Consider the following 15,487-nt stretch of genomic DNA (forward strand, 5'->3'; position numbering starts at 1 on the left):
TTTGGAGTATACATCTGTGTGGGTGGTCAATGCAAAACTTGGCGCTTAACCGTTTACAGCCCCATCCTCTACTTGCTGTCCATGGGCAGCTGTACAGCCCTGGCCAAAAGTTTTGAGAATGACACAAATATTAGTTTTCACAAAGTCTGCTGCTTCAGTGTTTTTGGATCTTTTTGTCAGATGTTACTATGGTATATTGAAGTATAATTACAAGAATTTCATAAGGCTTTTATTGACCATTACATTAAGTTTATGCAGAGTCAATATTTGCAGCGTTGACCCTTCTTTTTCAAGACTTCTGCAATTCACCCTGGCATACTGTCAGTCAACCTCTGGGCCACATTCTAACTGATGGCCTGAGCTCCCACCTCACCGACAACAACCTCCTTGACCCTTTACAGTCTGGCTTTAGCTCACTCCACTCCACTGAAACTGCCCTACTAAAACTCCCTAATGATCTAACTGCTAAAACCAATGGCCACTACCCCGTACTCTTACTACTTGACCTCTCTGCGGCTTTTGATACGGTTGACCATCCCCTCCTCAAAAAACTCCACTCTCTTGGTCTCAGACTCTTCTCTTTCCTGGTTCTCCTACCTATCGCAGCGCTCATTCAGCATTACCTATAATGCTGCCTCCTCCTCTTCACTCCCTCTTTCTGTTGGGGTTCCTCAAGGTTCTGTCACTGGACCCCTTCTCTTCTCCATCTACACCTCCTCCCTTGGTCACTTGATAAACTCCCATGGCTTTAAAGTACCATCTCTATGATGACACACAAATCTATCTTTCTACCCCTCACCTCACCCCTTCAGTCTCCTCTCGCATTACTAACCTACCAAGTGACATATCGGCATGGATGTCACTTCACTTCCTCAAACTCAATCTTTCCAAAACTGAGCTCTTAGTATTCCCCCCCAGCCCGTGCCCCCTCCCCTGACTTCTCCATCAAGATCAATAACACAACCATCAGTCCCTCCCCTCCCCTCATGCCAGGATACTAGGTGTAATCCTAGACTCCCATCTGTCCTTTCACCCCCAAATCCAATCACTGTCCAAATCTTGTAGACTTCACCTCCGCAACATCTCCAAGATATGCCCGTTCCTAACCTCGGAAACCACTAAGCAACTTATTCACTCCCTTGTTATAGCTCGCCTTGACTATTGTAACTCCCTCCTCATTGGGCTACCTCATCGCAGGCTATCCCCTCTTCAGTCTATCATGAATGCTGCTGCCAAACTTATCCACCTTACTAACTGTTCTGCATCTGCCACCCCTCTCTGCCAATCCCTCCACTGGCTTCCCATTGCCCAACGGATAAAATTCAAAACATTAACAATAACATATAAAGCCATTTATAACTCTGCCCCAAATTACATCAACGATCTTGTCTCCAAATATCACCCAAAGTATCCTCTCTGCTCCTCGCAAGACCTCCTACTCTCTAGCTCCCTTGTCTCCTCTTCCCATGCTCATCTCCAGGACTTTTCCAGAGCTTCCCCCATCCTCTGGAACTCTCTACCCCAATTTTTCAGACTATCACCTACTCTGCTCACTTTTAGGCGATCTCTGAAAATCTATCTCTTCAAGGAAGCCTATCCTGCCCTCAGCTAATAATGCAATCTTCTACTCTTCCAACCAGTTCATCCCCTACAGTTATTACCTTTTGTACCACTAGCCCCTCCCTCCTAGATTGTAAGCTCCAAGGATCAGGGCCCTCCTTTCCCTCTTGTATTGAACTGTATTGTTGCTGTATTGTCTCCCTTTATATTGTAAAGCGCTGAGCAAACTGTTGTCGCTATATAAATCCTGTATAATAATAATGGCAGCCCATTCTTGCATAATTAATGCTGTTTGTCAGAATTTGTGGGGGTTTTTTTTGTTTACCCACATCTTGAGGATTGACCACATGGTCTCAATGGGATTAAGGTCTGGGGAGTTTCCTGGCCATGGACCCAAAATTGTATGTTTCATTCCCAAAGCCACTTGGGTGTCACTTTTTCCTTATGGCAAGGTGCTACATAATGCTGGAAAAGGCATTGTTCATCACCAAACTGTCCTTGGATGGTTGGGAGAAGTTGCTGTCGGAGGAGGATGGTTTTTGTACCATTCTCATTCATGGCTGTGTTCTTAGGCAAAATTGTGAGTGAACCCACTCCCTTGGCTGAGAAGCAACCCCACATGTGAATGGTCTCAGGGTGCTTTACTGTTGGCATGACACTGATGGTAGCGCTCATCTTCTCTTCTCCAGACAAGGTTTTTTCTGCATGCCCCAAGCAATCGGGAAGGGGATTCATCAGAGAAAATGACTTTACCCCAGTCCTCAACAGTTCAATTCATGTACCTTTTGCAGAATATCGGTCTGTCCCTGATGTTTTCTGCCCTTCTTGACACCAGGCCGTACTCCAAAAGTCTTCGCCTCCCTGTGCGTGCCGATACATCACACCTGGCAGCTGCCATTCCTGAGCAAGCTCTGCACTGGTGGTGCCCCGATTCCACAGCTGAATAAACTTTAGCTGATGGTCCTGACACTTGCTGGACTTTCTTGGGTGTCCTGAAGCCTTCTTCACAACAATTGAACCTCTTTCCTTGAAGTTCTCGATGATCAGATAAATTTAGGTGCAATCTTAGTAGCAGCAATATCCTTGCCTGTGAATCGCTTTTTGGGAAAAGCAATGGTGACTGCATGTATTTCCTTGCAGGTAAATTAATATTTGTACCATTCACAAAACTTTTTTAGCCAAGGCTGTATGTAGTCTGGAGAATGTTTGTTTTTACAAAGGCTCTGGATGCAGTATGACCCCCTTACAGCCATGTATACGTGCCCTGAATTTATCTAGTTATACAACCAATACAGAAGTTTTGCTAATATATGGGCTAGTTTTGTGGTAGATTTTTCAATAAATATTTAAATATTGTAAAAAAAAACCTAAGATTTAAATTTTCTAAATAGTTAAAACCTTTTTATCGTGCCAGCCCCAAAACCTTTTTAGTACTGCAATCTTCTTTGCTCAGTTGGGTTTTTGAGACCTTTGGTCTTTTGGCACCTTGATCCTTGTCTGCTGCATTTTCCTCAGTATATCACCATTCGGTACTGAACTACATCGTAAAATGAAGAGTGTACCCAGAATTTGTGAAAACAGGCTACTTATCTATGCCAGATATGTCATTCCGCAACCATAAACCGGTTTAGTAAAAGAGCTGTCCTTTATTAGGTTAAATGTGACGACGTAGTTTTTGTAGTATAAGCCAGAGAACTTGTTGGTGGCATTCGGTAGACTCGGCACAGAAAAGATGCCTTCAATGCAGATTGAGTGAAGTCATATGAGATGAACCAGCTGCCCGTAGTGCAATGTAGAAGTTGGTCCCAGAACATGTAGAAGGGGCATAAGATCGTGTTGTTCTGTTTCTATATTGCTTTGCACTGCAGATTACTTGGTAACAGCACACACAACAGTACAAAGGGTCATGGAGGTTGACGAGCAGTGTTGGCAAGCCCTATTGGTTTTGTGGTTTCCAACATTCTCCTTTATGTGTTTTGAGTATGTGTTTTGTGTATATTAATCACCATATCTTACTGTCTTTGGGAAAACATATTCAATTAATAGCAAGAATATTAGGAGGGCTGTACTGAAAGTAATACAAAAGTGGTGTAACTTTATTACCTTACCTAGGTTGTTTAATTTTCACATGTTGTGTTACTTTCGGAACTGCCCTCATATATCTTTTAAGGATTTTAATATAATAGAACAGAGATCCTATGGGTAAGTTATTCATGGTTGATCCAGAGAGGGATTTTTAAGTATGGGAGTGATGTGTGCATGCTTTAGAGGGGAGGGGAAGGCACCGTTAGAGAGGGAAAGATTGAAGATGTGAGTGAGGGAGCATAGGAGAGAAGTAGGCTTCACCTCCTCAACATCTCCAAGATATGGCCGTTCTTAACCTCGGAAACCACTAAGCAACTTATTCACTCCCTTGTTATATCTCGCCTTGACTATTGTAACTCCCTCCTCAAATCCTGCCATCAGCTAATAATGGAATCTTCTCTTCCTACCAGTCCATCCCCCACAGTTACCTTTTGTACTACTAGCCCTTCCATCCTAGATTGTAAGCTCCGAGGATCAGGGCCCTCCTATCCCTCTTGTATTGAACTGTATTGTTGCTGTATTGTCTCCGTTATATTGTAAAGCGCTGAGCAAACTGTTGGCGTTATATAAATCCTGTATAATAATAACAATGGTTCAAGGCTTTCCAGCAATCGTATGCAGTCATGAAAAGAACGAGGAAGGGCAGCTCTGTGTCCATTCATCATTCATGGTGAGAGATAATCCCTTAGGTTGGCATGCTTAGTGAAGGTTAATCTGTGCTTACACTTTATGACTTCACTTAGCGATCCTGTAGAGATCATAAGTGTTTGGCACTAAATCTCTGACATCATGCTACATGTGATATGTGAGTAGGGCATACGGTTGTAATGGTCTGCAACGCAAGTGTAAACTCTGGCCCCCATGGGGAATGAAGGCATGTCCTCTCTTCACAAATGCTATTTGAATTGGCAGCCAGACATATGTGCTTTTTTAAAACAATTTGCTTTGCTCAGCTAGAAAATACCTTAAAAAAACAAGCGGCATTTCTCTTTTAATGTTCTTCTAATGATAGCTTTGTGCTAGTCTTGTTTGAGTTAGGATTTTGCACTTACATTCTGGCTCGGTTTACCGTTGTTTTAGAATTTTCTCTCCAGTTGTTGTCTAGAGTCCCAGCGAAGTTTGTAAATGCATCTCATAAATCACTGTAATGAGCCGGTTGTATTAGCAGTAGGAGGAAAGGAAATGTTACACTGTTGTGTGGATAGACACAGCATTAGCTCATGGCCTAATTCCCATTCAGATTTATTAACCTCCAGACTGAAAGCCTTCCAAGGAATATGAATCCATGGCTTGGAAATCGATTTGCATTGTGCGGTCTTGTAGAGCAGGTACATAGCTTTCAGGACATCCACTGGAAATCATCGGGACAGCAGGGTACATCCTGGTTGATTTATGGCCCACCAAGTATTGACTCTGTATTTCCTTTCTGGCAGTCCGGGACCTGGAGGCCGTAGCTGCAAAGGAGCAAGTGTAGAACATATGGTGTGTGAGAATTCGCCATGTCCTAAAGGAGGTACCAGCTTCAGGGACCATCAATGTCAATCCAATGACCGCAACAGCAACAAGAAGAAAAGTCCGCTTACCGCTGTAATTATTGATGGTACGTGTGATCCATACTACACTGATTCCTCTCTCTTACTAAAATGGGATATCCAGTAGTTATATAGGGGTTTATTTACTAAAGCTGGAGAGTCCAAAATCAGACTCCCTTCTGCATAGAAACCAATCAGCTTCCAGGTTTCATTGCCAAAGCTTCATTGAACAAGCTGAGGTTAGAAGCTGATTGGTTTCTATGCAGAAGGGAGTCTGATTTTGGACTCTCCAGCTTTAGTAAATAAACCCCATAGTGACTGTGTTTTTTTTTTTTTTTAAAACATTGTTTTTGTGAAACAGATTCACAAAACAATAGATGCAAGTGGTGTCATCTACAAGAAATTATATGCAGTTATGTTAAAGCAGTGGTCTCCAAACTGCAGCCTGGGGGCCTGAAGCGGCCCTTTGCTCATCTTTATCTGGCTCTTGTTGCACTGTTCCATCCAATGACTCCAATAATAGGACATCATTCCTGTCACTGATGCCTACAATGGGGCTCTGTTCCTCCAATCGACACCAATAACGGGCCACAATTCCTCCCATTGACACCAGCAACAGGCCACAATTCCCTCCAGTGACACCAATGATTTATTTTTCTATTATTATTACAGGTACTTATATAGCGCTGAGCAAACCCTTTGGCGCTATATAAATACTGTATAATAATAATAATAGCGCCGTCAATTTACGCATCGCTTTACATTTAATTTGTACATTCATATCAGTCCCTAACCCTCAAGGTGCGTACAATCTAAGGTACAATCTAAGGTCCCTAACTTACATTCATATATACACATACTAGGGTCAATTTTAGACAGGAGCCAATTAACTTAGATTGTAAGCTCCAAGGATCAGGGCCCTCCTAACCCTCTTGTATTGAACTGTATTGTTGCTGTATTGTCTCCCATTATTTTGTAAACTGTTGGTGCTATATAAATCCTGAATAATAATAATAATAATAACCTACCAGGATGTCTTTGGAGTGTGGGAGGAAACTGGAGTACCCAGCGGGAACCCACACAGGCACAGGGAGAACATGCAAACTCCAGGCAGGTGGTGCCATGGTTGGGATTCAAACCAACAACCCTAGTACTGCCAGATGGAAGTGCTAACCATTTAGGCACACTATTGCTTCCACTAACAACAATGATGGAGCACTATTCCTCCCACTGACACCAATGATGGGGCACTATTCCTCCCACTGACACCAATGATGGGGCACTATTCCTCCCACTGACACCAATGATGGGGCACTATTCCTCCCACTGACACCAATGATGGGGCACTATTCCTCCCACTGACATCAATGATGGGGCACTATGCCTCCCACTGACACCAATGATGGGGCACTATTCCTCCCACTGACACCAATGATGGGGCACTATTCCTCCCACTGACACCAATGATGGGGCACTATTCCTCCCACTGACACCAATGATGGGGCACTATTCCTCCCACTGACACCAATGATGGGGCACTACTACTTCTACTACTGTAATATACTGTACTTATAAAGTATATATCTAGCTAGGATAGGCAAAACAGACCAAGATCTTTATCTGGCTCTTGGTGCAATATTCCATCCAATGACTCCAACAATAGGACATAATTCCTGCCACTAACACCTACAATGGGCCACTGCTCCTCCCACTGACACCCACAAGGGGCCTCAATTCCTCCCACTGACACCCAGAAGGGGCCTCAATTCCTCCCACTGACACTGGCAATGGGCCACAGTTCCTCCCAGTGACAACATTGATGGCACACTATTCCTTCCACTGACAACAATGTCCTACTCCCTACTCTTACTCCCACTGATGTCAGAACATTTTCTACTCTCACTTTCCAGGGTCTGAAGGACAGTAAACTATTGTAATATACTGTACTTCTAAATTATATATCTAGGTAAGATAGGCAAACAAGACCTGTAATTTGCAGCAGTGACTCCAAGTAAAGAAAATTCAGGTGTGAAGTGCGCTAAAAAGAAATTATCAAGCTTACCTACCAGATCTCAAAATATTAAGGCTTCATGCATACTGGGCTTAAAAAAACGCCAGTTCCCTTGGAAGAAAAAAACACTCCTATAGAGCATTTTTGTACACATGTTTAGGAGTGTTCAGCGGTTTTTCTGCCTCTAAACGCTGAGCTTAAAGTGTTACTAAAGTCTGAAGTTTTTAATTAAAATTAAAATAACAAACATGTTCTAATCACTTGCTCTGTGCAGTAGTGTTGCACAGACTGGCCATGATCCTCCTCTTCTCGGGTCCCCGCAGACAATCTCGACGACTCCTCTTCTTTGTGAGTCCCCATAGCAAGCGGTTTGCTATGGGGACAAACGCTGCGTGCATGCTCCCGAGCTGCGCTCCATAGACACACACAGCGGGACTTGGCCCCCCCCCACACACACTTCCTCTGCACTACGTTTGATCAACAGCAGCAAGATCCAATGGCTCTTACTACTGTTTGAGTCCCAGTGTGAAGAGGAAGCGAGGGGAGAAGAGATGCAGCCGTGCACAGTGCTGATCTCTTCTCCCCTCTCTTCCCCTTCACAGAGGGGAGGGGGAGCACAGACAAATAGAAACTATATTTTTTACTTTAATTCAAACAATGCATTAAGGTAAAAAAAACGTTTTTAGGTTTAATATCACTTTAAACTTTGCCTCTCAACATCCTAATGTGCATGAATACATAACCATTTAGCACTTTTGCCTAACAGTAATAGGATCTTGGTTCCAATCCCAACCATGGCACCACCTGCCTGGAGTTTGCATGTTCTCCCTGTGCCTGCATGGGTTTCCTCCAGGTATTCCGGTTTCCTCCCACACTCCAAAGGCATACTGGAAGGTTAATTGGCTCCTGTCTTAATTGTCTCTAGTATGTGTATGTATGAATGTGAATTAGGGACCTTAGATTGTATGCCCCTTGAGGGTTAGGGATACTATATACAGGTGAAACTCCAAAAATTAGAATATCGTGCAAAAGTTTATTTCAGTAATGCAACTTACAAGGTGAAACTAATATATGAGATAGACTCATTACATGCAAAGCAAGATAGTTCAAGCCGTGATTTGTCATCATTGTGATGATTATGGCTTACAGCTCATGAAAACTCCAAATCCACAATCTCAGAAAATGAGAATATTGTGAAAAGGTGCAATGTTCTCGGCTCAAAGTGTCCCACTCTAATCAGCTAATTAAGCCATAACACCTGCAAAGGGTTCCTGAGCCTTTAAATGGTCTCTCAGTCTGGTTCAGTAGGAATCACAATCATGGGAAAGACTGCTGACCTGACAGTTGTGCAGAAAACCATCATTGACACCCTCCATAAGGAGGGAAAGCCTCAAAAGGTAATTGCAGAAGAAGTTGGATGTTCCCAAAGTGCTGTATCAAAGCACATTAATAGAAAGTTATGTGGAAGGGAAAAGTGTGGAAGAAAAAGGTGCACAAGCAGCAGGGATGACCGCAGCCTGGAGAGGATTGTCAGGAAAAGGCCATTCAAAAGTGTTGGGGACTTTCACAAGAAGTGGACTGAGGCTGGAGTCAGTGCATCAAGAGCCACTACACACAGACGGATCCTGGACATGGGCTTCAAATGTCGTATTCCTCTTGTCAAGCCGCTCCTGAACAACAAACAACATCAGAAGCGTCTTACCTGGGCTAAAGAAAAACAGACCTGGTCTGTTGCTCAGTGGTCCAAAGTCCTCTTTTCTGATGAGAGCAACTTTGCATCTCATTTGGAAACCAAGGACCCAGAGTATGGAGGAAGAATGGAGAGGCCCAAGGACCCCGAGTATGGAGGAAGAATGGAGAGGCACACACTGCAAGATGCTTGAAGTCCAGTGTGAAGTTTCCACAGTCTGTGTTGATTTGGGGAGCCATGTCATCTGCTGGTGTTGGTCCACTGTGCTTCATTAAGTCCAGGGTCAACGCAGCCGTCTACCTGGAGATTTTGCAGCACTTCATGCTTCCTTCCGCAGACCAGCTTTATGGGGATGCTGACTTCATTTTCCAGCAGGACTTGGCACCTGCCCACACTGCCAAAAGCACCAAAACCTGGTTCAATGACCGTGGGATTACTGTGCTTGATTGGCCAGCAAACTCGCCTGACCAGAACCCCATAGAGAATCTATGGGGCATTGCCAAGAGAAAGATGAGAGACATGAGACCGAACAATGCAGAAAAGCTGAAGGCCGCAATTGAAGCATCCTGGTCTTCCATAACATCTCAGCAGTGCCACAGGCTGATAGCTTCCATGCCACGCCGCATTGAGGCAGTAATTGCTGCAAAAGGGGCCCAAACCAAGTACTGAGTACATATGCATGCTTCTACTTTTCAGAGGTCCGATATTGTTCTATGTACAATCCTTGTTTTATTGATTGCATGTAATATTCTCATTTTCTGAGATTATGAAAACCACAAATCCACAAACTGTAAGCCATAATCATCACAATTATGACAAATCACAGCTTGAACTATCTTGCTTTGCATGTAATGAGTCTATCTCGTATATTAGTTTCACCTTTTAAGTTGCATTACTGAAATAAATGAACTTTTGCACGATATTCTAATTTTTCAAGTTTCACCTGTATATGTGAAGTGCTGCGTAAATTTACAGCACTATATAAGTACCATAAAGAAATAGGATAACATTGGGCTGCTTCTACAGGCAAATCGCAAAACACCGTTCTCCCCTTTCCCTCTTCTCCCCTTTCCCTCTTCTCCCCTTTCCCCCTTCTCCCCTTTCCCCCTTCTCCCCTTTCCCCCTTCTCCCCTTTCCCCCTTCTCCCCTTTCCCCCTTCCCCCCTTTCCCCCTTCCCCCCTTCCCCCCCTCCCCCCTTCCCCCCTTCCCCCCCTGTCCCCCCCTTTCCCCCCTTCCCCCCCTGTCCCCCCCTTTCCCCCCTTCCCCCCCTTCCCCCCCTGTCCCCCCCTTTCCCCCCTTCCCCCCCTCTTCCCCCCCTTCCCCCCCTCTTCCCCCCCTTCCCCCCCTGTTCCCCCCTTCCCCCCCTGTTCCCCCCCTGTTCCCCCCTTCCCCCCCTGTTCCCCCCTTCCCCCATTTCCCCCTTCTTCCCGATCTGTCCCCCATTTCCCCCTTCTCCCCGATCTGCCCCCATTTCCCCCTTCTCCCTGATCTGCCCCCCATTTCCCCCTTCTCCCCTTTCCCCCTTCTCCCCTTTTCCCCTTTCCCCCTTCTCCCCTTTTCCCCTTTCCCCCTTCTCCCCTTCTCCCCTTTTCCCCTTTCCCCCTTTTCCCCTTTTCCCCTTTTCCCCTTCTCCCCTTTTTCCCTTCTCCCCTTTTTCCCTTCTCCCCTTTCCCCCTTCTCCCCTTTCCCCCTTCTCCCCTTTCCCCCCATTCTCCCCTTTCCCCCCATTCTCCCCCTTCTCCCCCTTCTCCCCTTTCCCCCTTCTCCCCCTTTTCTTCTCCCCTTTTCCCCTTTTCCCCTTTTCCCCTTCTCCCCTTCTCCCCTTTTCCCCTTCTCCCCTTCTCCCCTTCCCCCCTTCTCCCCTTTCCCCCCCTTCTCCCCTTTTCCCCTTCTCCCCTTCTCCCCTTTCCCCCTTCTCCCCTTTCCCCCCCTTCTCCCCTTTCCCCCCCTTCTCCCCTTTCCCCCCTTCTCCCCTTTCCCCCCATTCTCCCTCTTCTCCCCTTTCTCCCTTCCCCCTTCTCCCCCTTCTCCCCTTTCCCCCTTCTCCCCCTTCTCCCCTTTCCCCCTTCTCCCCTTTCCCCCTTCTCCCCCTTTTCTTCTAACCTTTCCCCCTTCTCCCCCTTTTCTTCTAACCTTTCCCCCTTCTCGACTTTCCCCCTTCTCGACTTTCCCCCTTCTCGCCTTTCCCCTTCTCCCCTCCTCTTCTCGCCTTTCCCCTTCTCCCCTCTTTCCTTTTTTCTTCTTCCATCTATCATGTACATGAACGCTCTGGTTGACTGTACTGACCTGGGTATTCTGCATTGTTTGTTGCTCATCTGATACATGTTCAGTATTTATCCCAAAAATATTATTCACTGCAACATATGATTAAACCTGGAAATTTGTATTGTCCTCCAACTTGAAATAATGCCTGTACTTTTGCTCATTGTAAAACAATAAAAAAAACATTGCAACAAAAGTTAGCTTGCTGGTCTTCCCGTACTACATTAAACTGAATTTGGGTGTCTAAGAGGGAAGCAGAAAACATGTGGACAACTTTTACGTTCTTTATTTCCTAGATAAGCCATGTGAGTTATACTGCACTCCTGTTGGCCGTGATACTCCGATACTGGTGGCAGACAGAGTCCTGGATGGAACCCCATGCGGTCCTTATGAGGCAGATCTATGCGTCCATGGGAAATGCCAGGTACAGTAGCTCAATAGTCTTTTTGCAAACTTTCAAATTTTGAAGTAGCAGTGCTGTTAGTCCTCTTCTTGCATTGTATTCTGCAGTGGCAGGCATAGAAAACCACTACCTTTTTCTATGACTTTTATACTCCTTATGTATAATCAGTTTTTTTTGGGTTTGTTCAGTACAAAAGGATACGTTACATAAATGAGATACTTGGTACAAACATATCATGACACAATGGGGACACAAGTAGGCATTGCGTAGAAATAACCCTTAATGTAATACGAGTTTGGTTTACGAACGCCTTGGTTGACGTTCTTTTCGGTTTACGAATGAAAATCCATTGAAAATAACGCCTCGGTTTACAAATATTTTTTGCAATACAAAGTAAATTTCGCCATAATGCACTGCGGCTGGGAGGTTTATAACACCGGCCCCGTGCCTTTAAAGTACACTTTATAAAGAGTTTTGAACAGACAAGACTTTTTTTACTTTTATCTGACCTACGGAATGGATTCATTGGTTGTCAGTGCATTCCTATGGAAAACCGCGTTTCAGTTTAGAAATGTTTTGCAATACGAAAAGTCCTGGAGAACGCATTACATTCGTAAACTGAGGTACGCCTGTATATCCCTTTCATAATTACAATTTATCTATAGATACACCTCTGTTTGGAAAACTGTGTTTCATTTTACAAGAATGAATATTATATCTCAGATTAGATTTTTATAATTATATCTATCCTCCTATTCTAGCACCTAGAAATGTAAGAAAGTGTTGGGAATAATGAAAGAGTGAAAGGGGGAAACAAATGTGAAAGAACCTAGAAGTATAATAAGTGGGCAGCACAGTGGCTAAATGGTTAGCACTTCTGCCTGGCAGCACTAGGGTCGTTGGTTTGAATCCCTGCCACGGCACCACCTGCCTGGAGTTTGCATGTTCTCCCTGTGACTGCGTGGGTTTCCTCCGGGTACTCCAGTTTCCTCCCACACTCCAAAGACATGCTGGTAGGTTAATTGGTTCCTGTCTAAAAAATTGTCCCTAGTATGTGTATGTATGAATGTGAGTTAGGGACTTTACATTGTACACCCCTTGAGGGTTAGGGACTGATGTGAATGTACAATATATATGTAAAGCGCTGCGTAAATTGATGGCGCTATATAAGTACCTGAAATAAATAAATAAGTGTAGCACAGACCCAAGACCAAGCTGGCTGTTTGATCCCAGGTTCCATTCCCTGATAGGCTCATGGCAGCAAGGTACACAGTAATTCAAAGTCACTCAAGTCATAAAACATGTCTTTTTTGCAGTTTATTTGCTGGTTTACCTTGGATGGGGTGAGGGTGAGCCTTGGGATACTCCAAAACTAATAGAAATACAATAGAGGACACTGGTAACTAATCTGCTTCTTCAGGGTGCAACCACCCTCTTGGATTCTACAAAACTACAGCGCAGGGGACCCCTTTGTAGAGGTATAACCTGAGTCAAGAAACTTGTAGTGAGCTCTCCCAAAGGTAGCAAGGGCATTCTCTAGGATCCTTGAGACTAGTACTCACTATGCCCTCTGTATTGTAATGCTTCCTGTAGTACCGTCCATCCTGTGCATTGGATGCCCCCTACCTGGGTCTTCTGCAACACCTCCTGTACTGCTTCAGGGTGCTCTGGATGAGGGTCCCCGGGCTCTAGTGGAAGCTGGGACCCAAAAAGAAAAAGGGTTTCTTCTGCCCTGTAGCTGACAGTCCAGGGGGGGTCAGCCCTCAGGCTGGGTCTTCTTCCCTCAGGAACAAGAGGCTGCTGTTCTAAGCCTCAGACCAGCCTTTTTCAACCAGGGTGCCTTCAGATATCCTCAGGTGTGCCTTGGCAAAATGCCTAAAAATTGCCCAACAATTGTATACAAGCCGGCAGATGGATAAAGCCTGCCCCTTTAGTTACACAAAGCCACTGGTTTTCATTGTGCACCATTATGACCTTCTAGCCACCGCCGACATAAAACAAATACTGTGATCAGTTGATAAGAAGAAAATGGGGCCCCTGCACAGCATCCTTGCTTGCCCCTCTGTCAGCACTGGGGTCCCATTAGTTGAGTGAAAGAGAAGAACTGAGAGTGAAGAGAAACAATGGATTATTAGTCAGGTCATTACCAGCGTGGAAAGGTATATTTGCTTTGGAAGAATAAATCCGCTCTGATGTTGGGTGTCCTATATTTTCAGATGTTGCTGAGTTCTACAAATCTATTAGTTTATTTTTTTAATTTTTGTAATGGGTGTCTCAAGATTGTGCAGCATATTAAAGGGTGCCTTGACTGAAAAAAGTTGAGAAACCCTTCCATAGACAATTTATACCCTTCTCAGCCCCCTGCTGGTCACTCTCCTGACCAGGAATGGCTGAGACCATATGAATATTTAGACCAGGGTCTCACCCTCCCAACCACTATATTGCAGAACCCAGTGGAATGCAGGTGGAAGTAGTTGAACCTGCACAAGCAAAACCCAGAACAGCCAAAAGCAACTGAGCACTGCTCCCCAGCTACAGGAAAGCCAAAAACTAAATTTCCCTAAACTCTAGCAACCTAACTAGGAGGGTGCTACATAATACTAAAGGGGGGGGGGGTAGAGAGAAGCATAATGAGGGGTAAGAAGTAGCAAGGTGCATTAGTGCCCCTCCTGAATTCCTGCAAACTAAATGAAAATCCACTCCAATTCTGTCAGAAACTCCATACAGATAATCATACGTAGGAAGTTCCCCTCTGCAGAGCACCTAAAGTAGTCCTAAATGATTGGCTATGATTCAGATTTATTCTCCTCCCTGAAAATCATATATTCTGCTGATCTCATCTTTTTATCTCAGATACATCCTCTGCTATTATTGGTATAGTTTCGGCTTGCCAATGCCCTGCTGTAATGGTGCAGGTGAAAGATAGCATTTGACATAAAAGATCTTTTTTAATGGATTTGAAAGATCCCAGCAAAATGGATGAGTGATGTGTGGTTTGGGTTTCTACTTTTATTAGGAGGAGAAAGCCAGCAGAATTGCATTTATTCCTGGGTTAATTTAGAAGAGAGAGTATGGATGGGAAGAAGGTTCCAGCCAAGAAGGTCTCACCTCATTGTAAAGACCTTATGGCATTTAAAACTCTGTAATTCAATAATCCATTGTTTCTCTTCACTCTCAGTTTTTCTCTTTCACTCAGCTAATGGGACCCCCGTGCTGACAGAGAGGGGCAAGCAAGGATGCTGTGCAGGGGCCCCATTTTCTTCTTATCAACTGATCACAGTATTTGTTTTGTTATGTCTGCGGTGGCTAGAAGGTCATAATGGTGCACAATGAAAACCAGTGACTTTGTGTAACTAAAGGGGCAGGCTTTATCCATCTGCTGGCTTGTATACAATTATTGGGCAATTTTTAGGCATTTTGCCATATTCATGTAGCAGTAAACATGAATCACTAATCCATGTAAAAGACAGCAGTGTCAGAACGGTGTACCTTGAGTGAAAATGCTCATGTGGATGTCTTTCACTTTAAATGTAGAACTTTTCTTTTATCCACATTCAGACGTTCCTCACCTTTTCGTTGTTTTGACGGGACACTTGTCAACCCAATAGTCACGTCAGCTGGATGCTCATCCCAATGGCTACAAGTTCAAAAAGACAAAACAAAAAAAAAAAACAGTTGCACGCCAAGCATTCCAGCGTTGAATTAAACTTTTATTGTTCTGAAAACATACACTCACCGGCCACTTTATTAGGTACACCTTGCTAGTACTGGGCTGGACCCCCTTTTGGCTCCAGAACTGCCTTAATTCTTTGTGGCACGGATTCAACAAGGTGTTGGAAACAAAGATTTTGGTCCATATTGACATGATAGCATCACGCAGTTGCTGCAGATTTTTCGGCTGCACATCCATTATGAGAATCTCCCGTTCCACCACATCCCAAAGG

General features: G+C 44.5%; 1 protein-coding gene across 2 annotated transcripts in view; it reads left to right on the top strand.

The window, feature by feature from the left end:
* Window positions 1-15,487, top strand: part of ADAMTS17 (ADAM metallopeptidase with thrombospondin type 1 motif 17) — a 508,325-nt gene that overhangs the window by 315,035 nt on the left and 177,803 nt on the right. For both annotated transcript variants that reach the window (XM_089655532.1, XM_089655533.1), the window contains exons 13-14: window positions 5,079-5,245; window positions 11,437-11,564. In XM_089655532.1, the coding sequence (XP_089511658.1) occupies window positions 5,079-5,245; window positions 11,437-11,564 (295 nt within the window). The remainder of the gene's footprint in view (window positions 1-5,078; window positions 5,246-11,436; window positions 11,565-15,487) is intronic.

This window comes from Staurois parvus, unplaced genomic scaffold (genome assembly GCF_062004578.1).
Source record: "Staurois parvus isolate SC_StPar_1 unplaced genomic scaffold, SC_StPar_1.0 ptg000845l, whole genome shotgun sequence".
Taxonomy (NCBI): Eukaryota; Metazoa; Chordata; class Amphibia; order Anura; family Ranidae; genus Staurois; species Staurois parvus.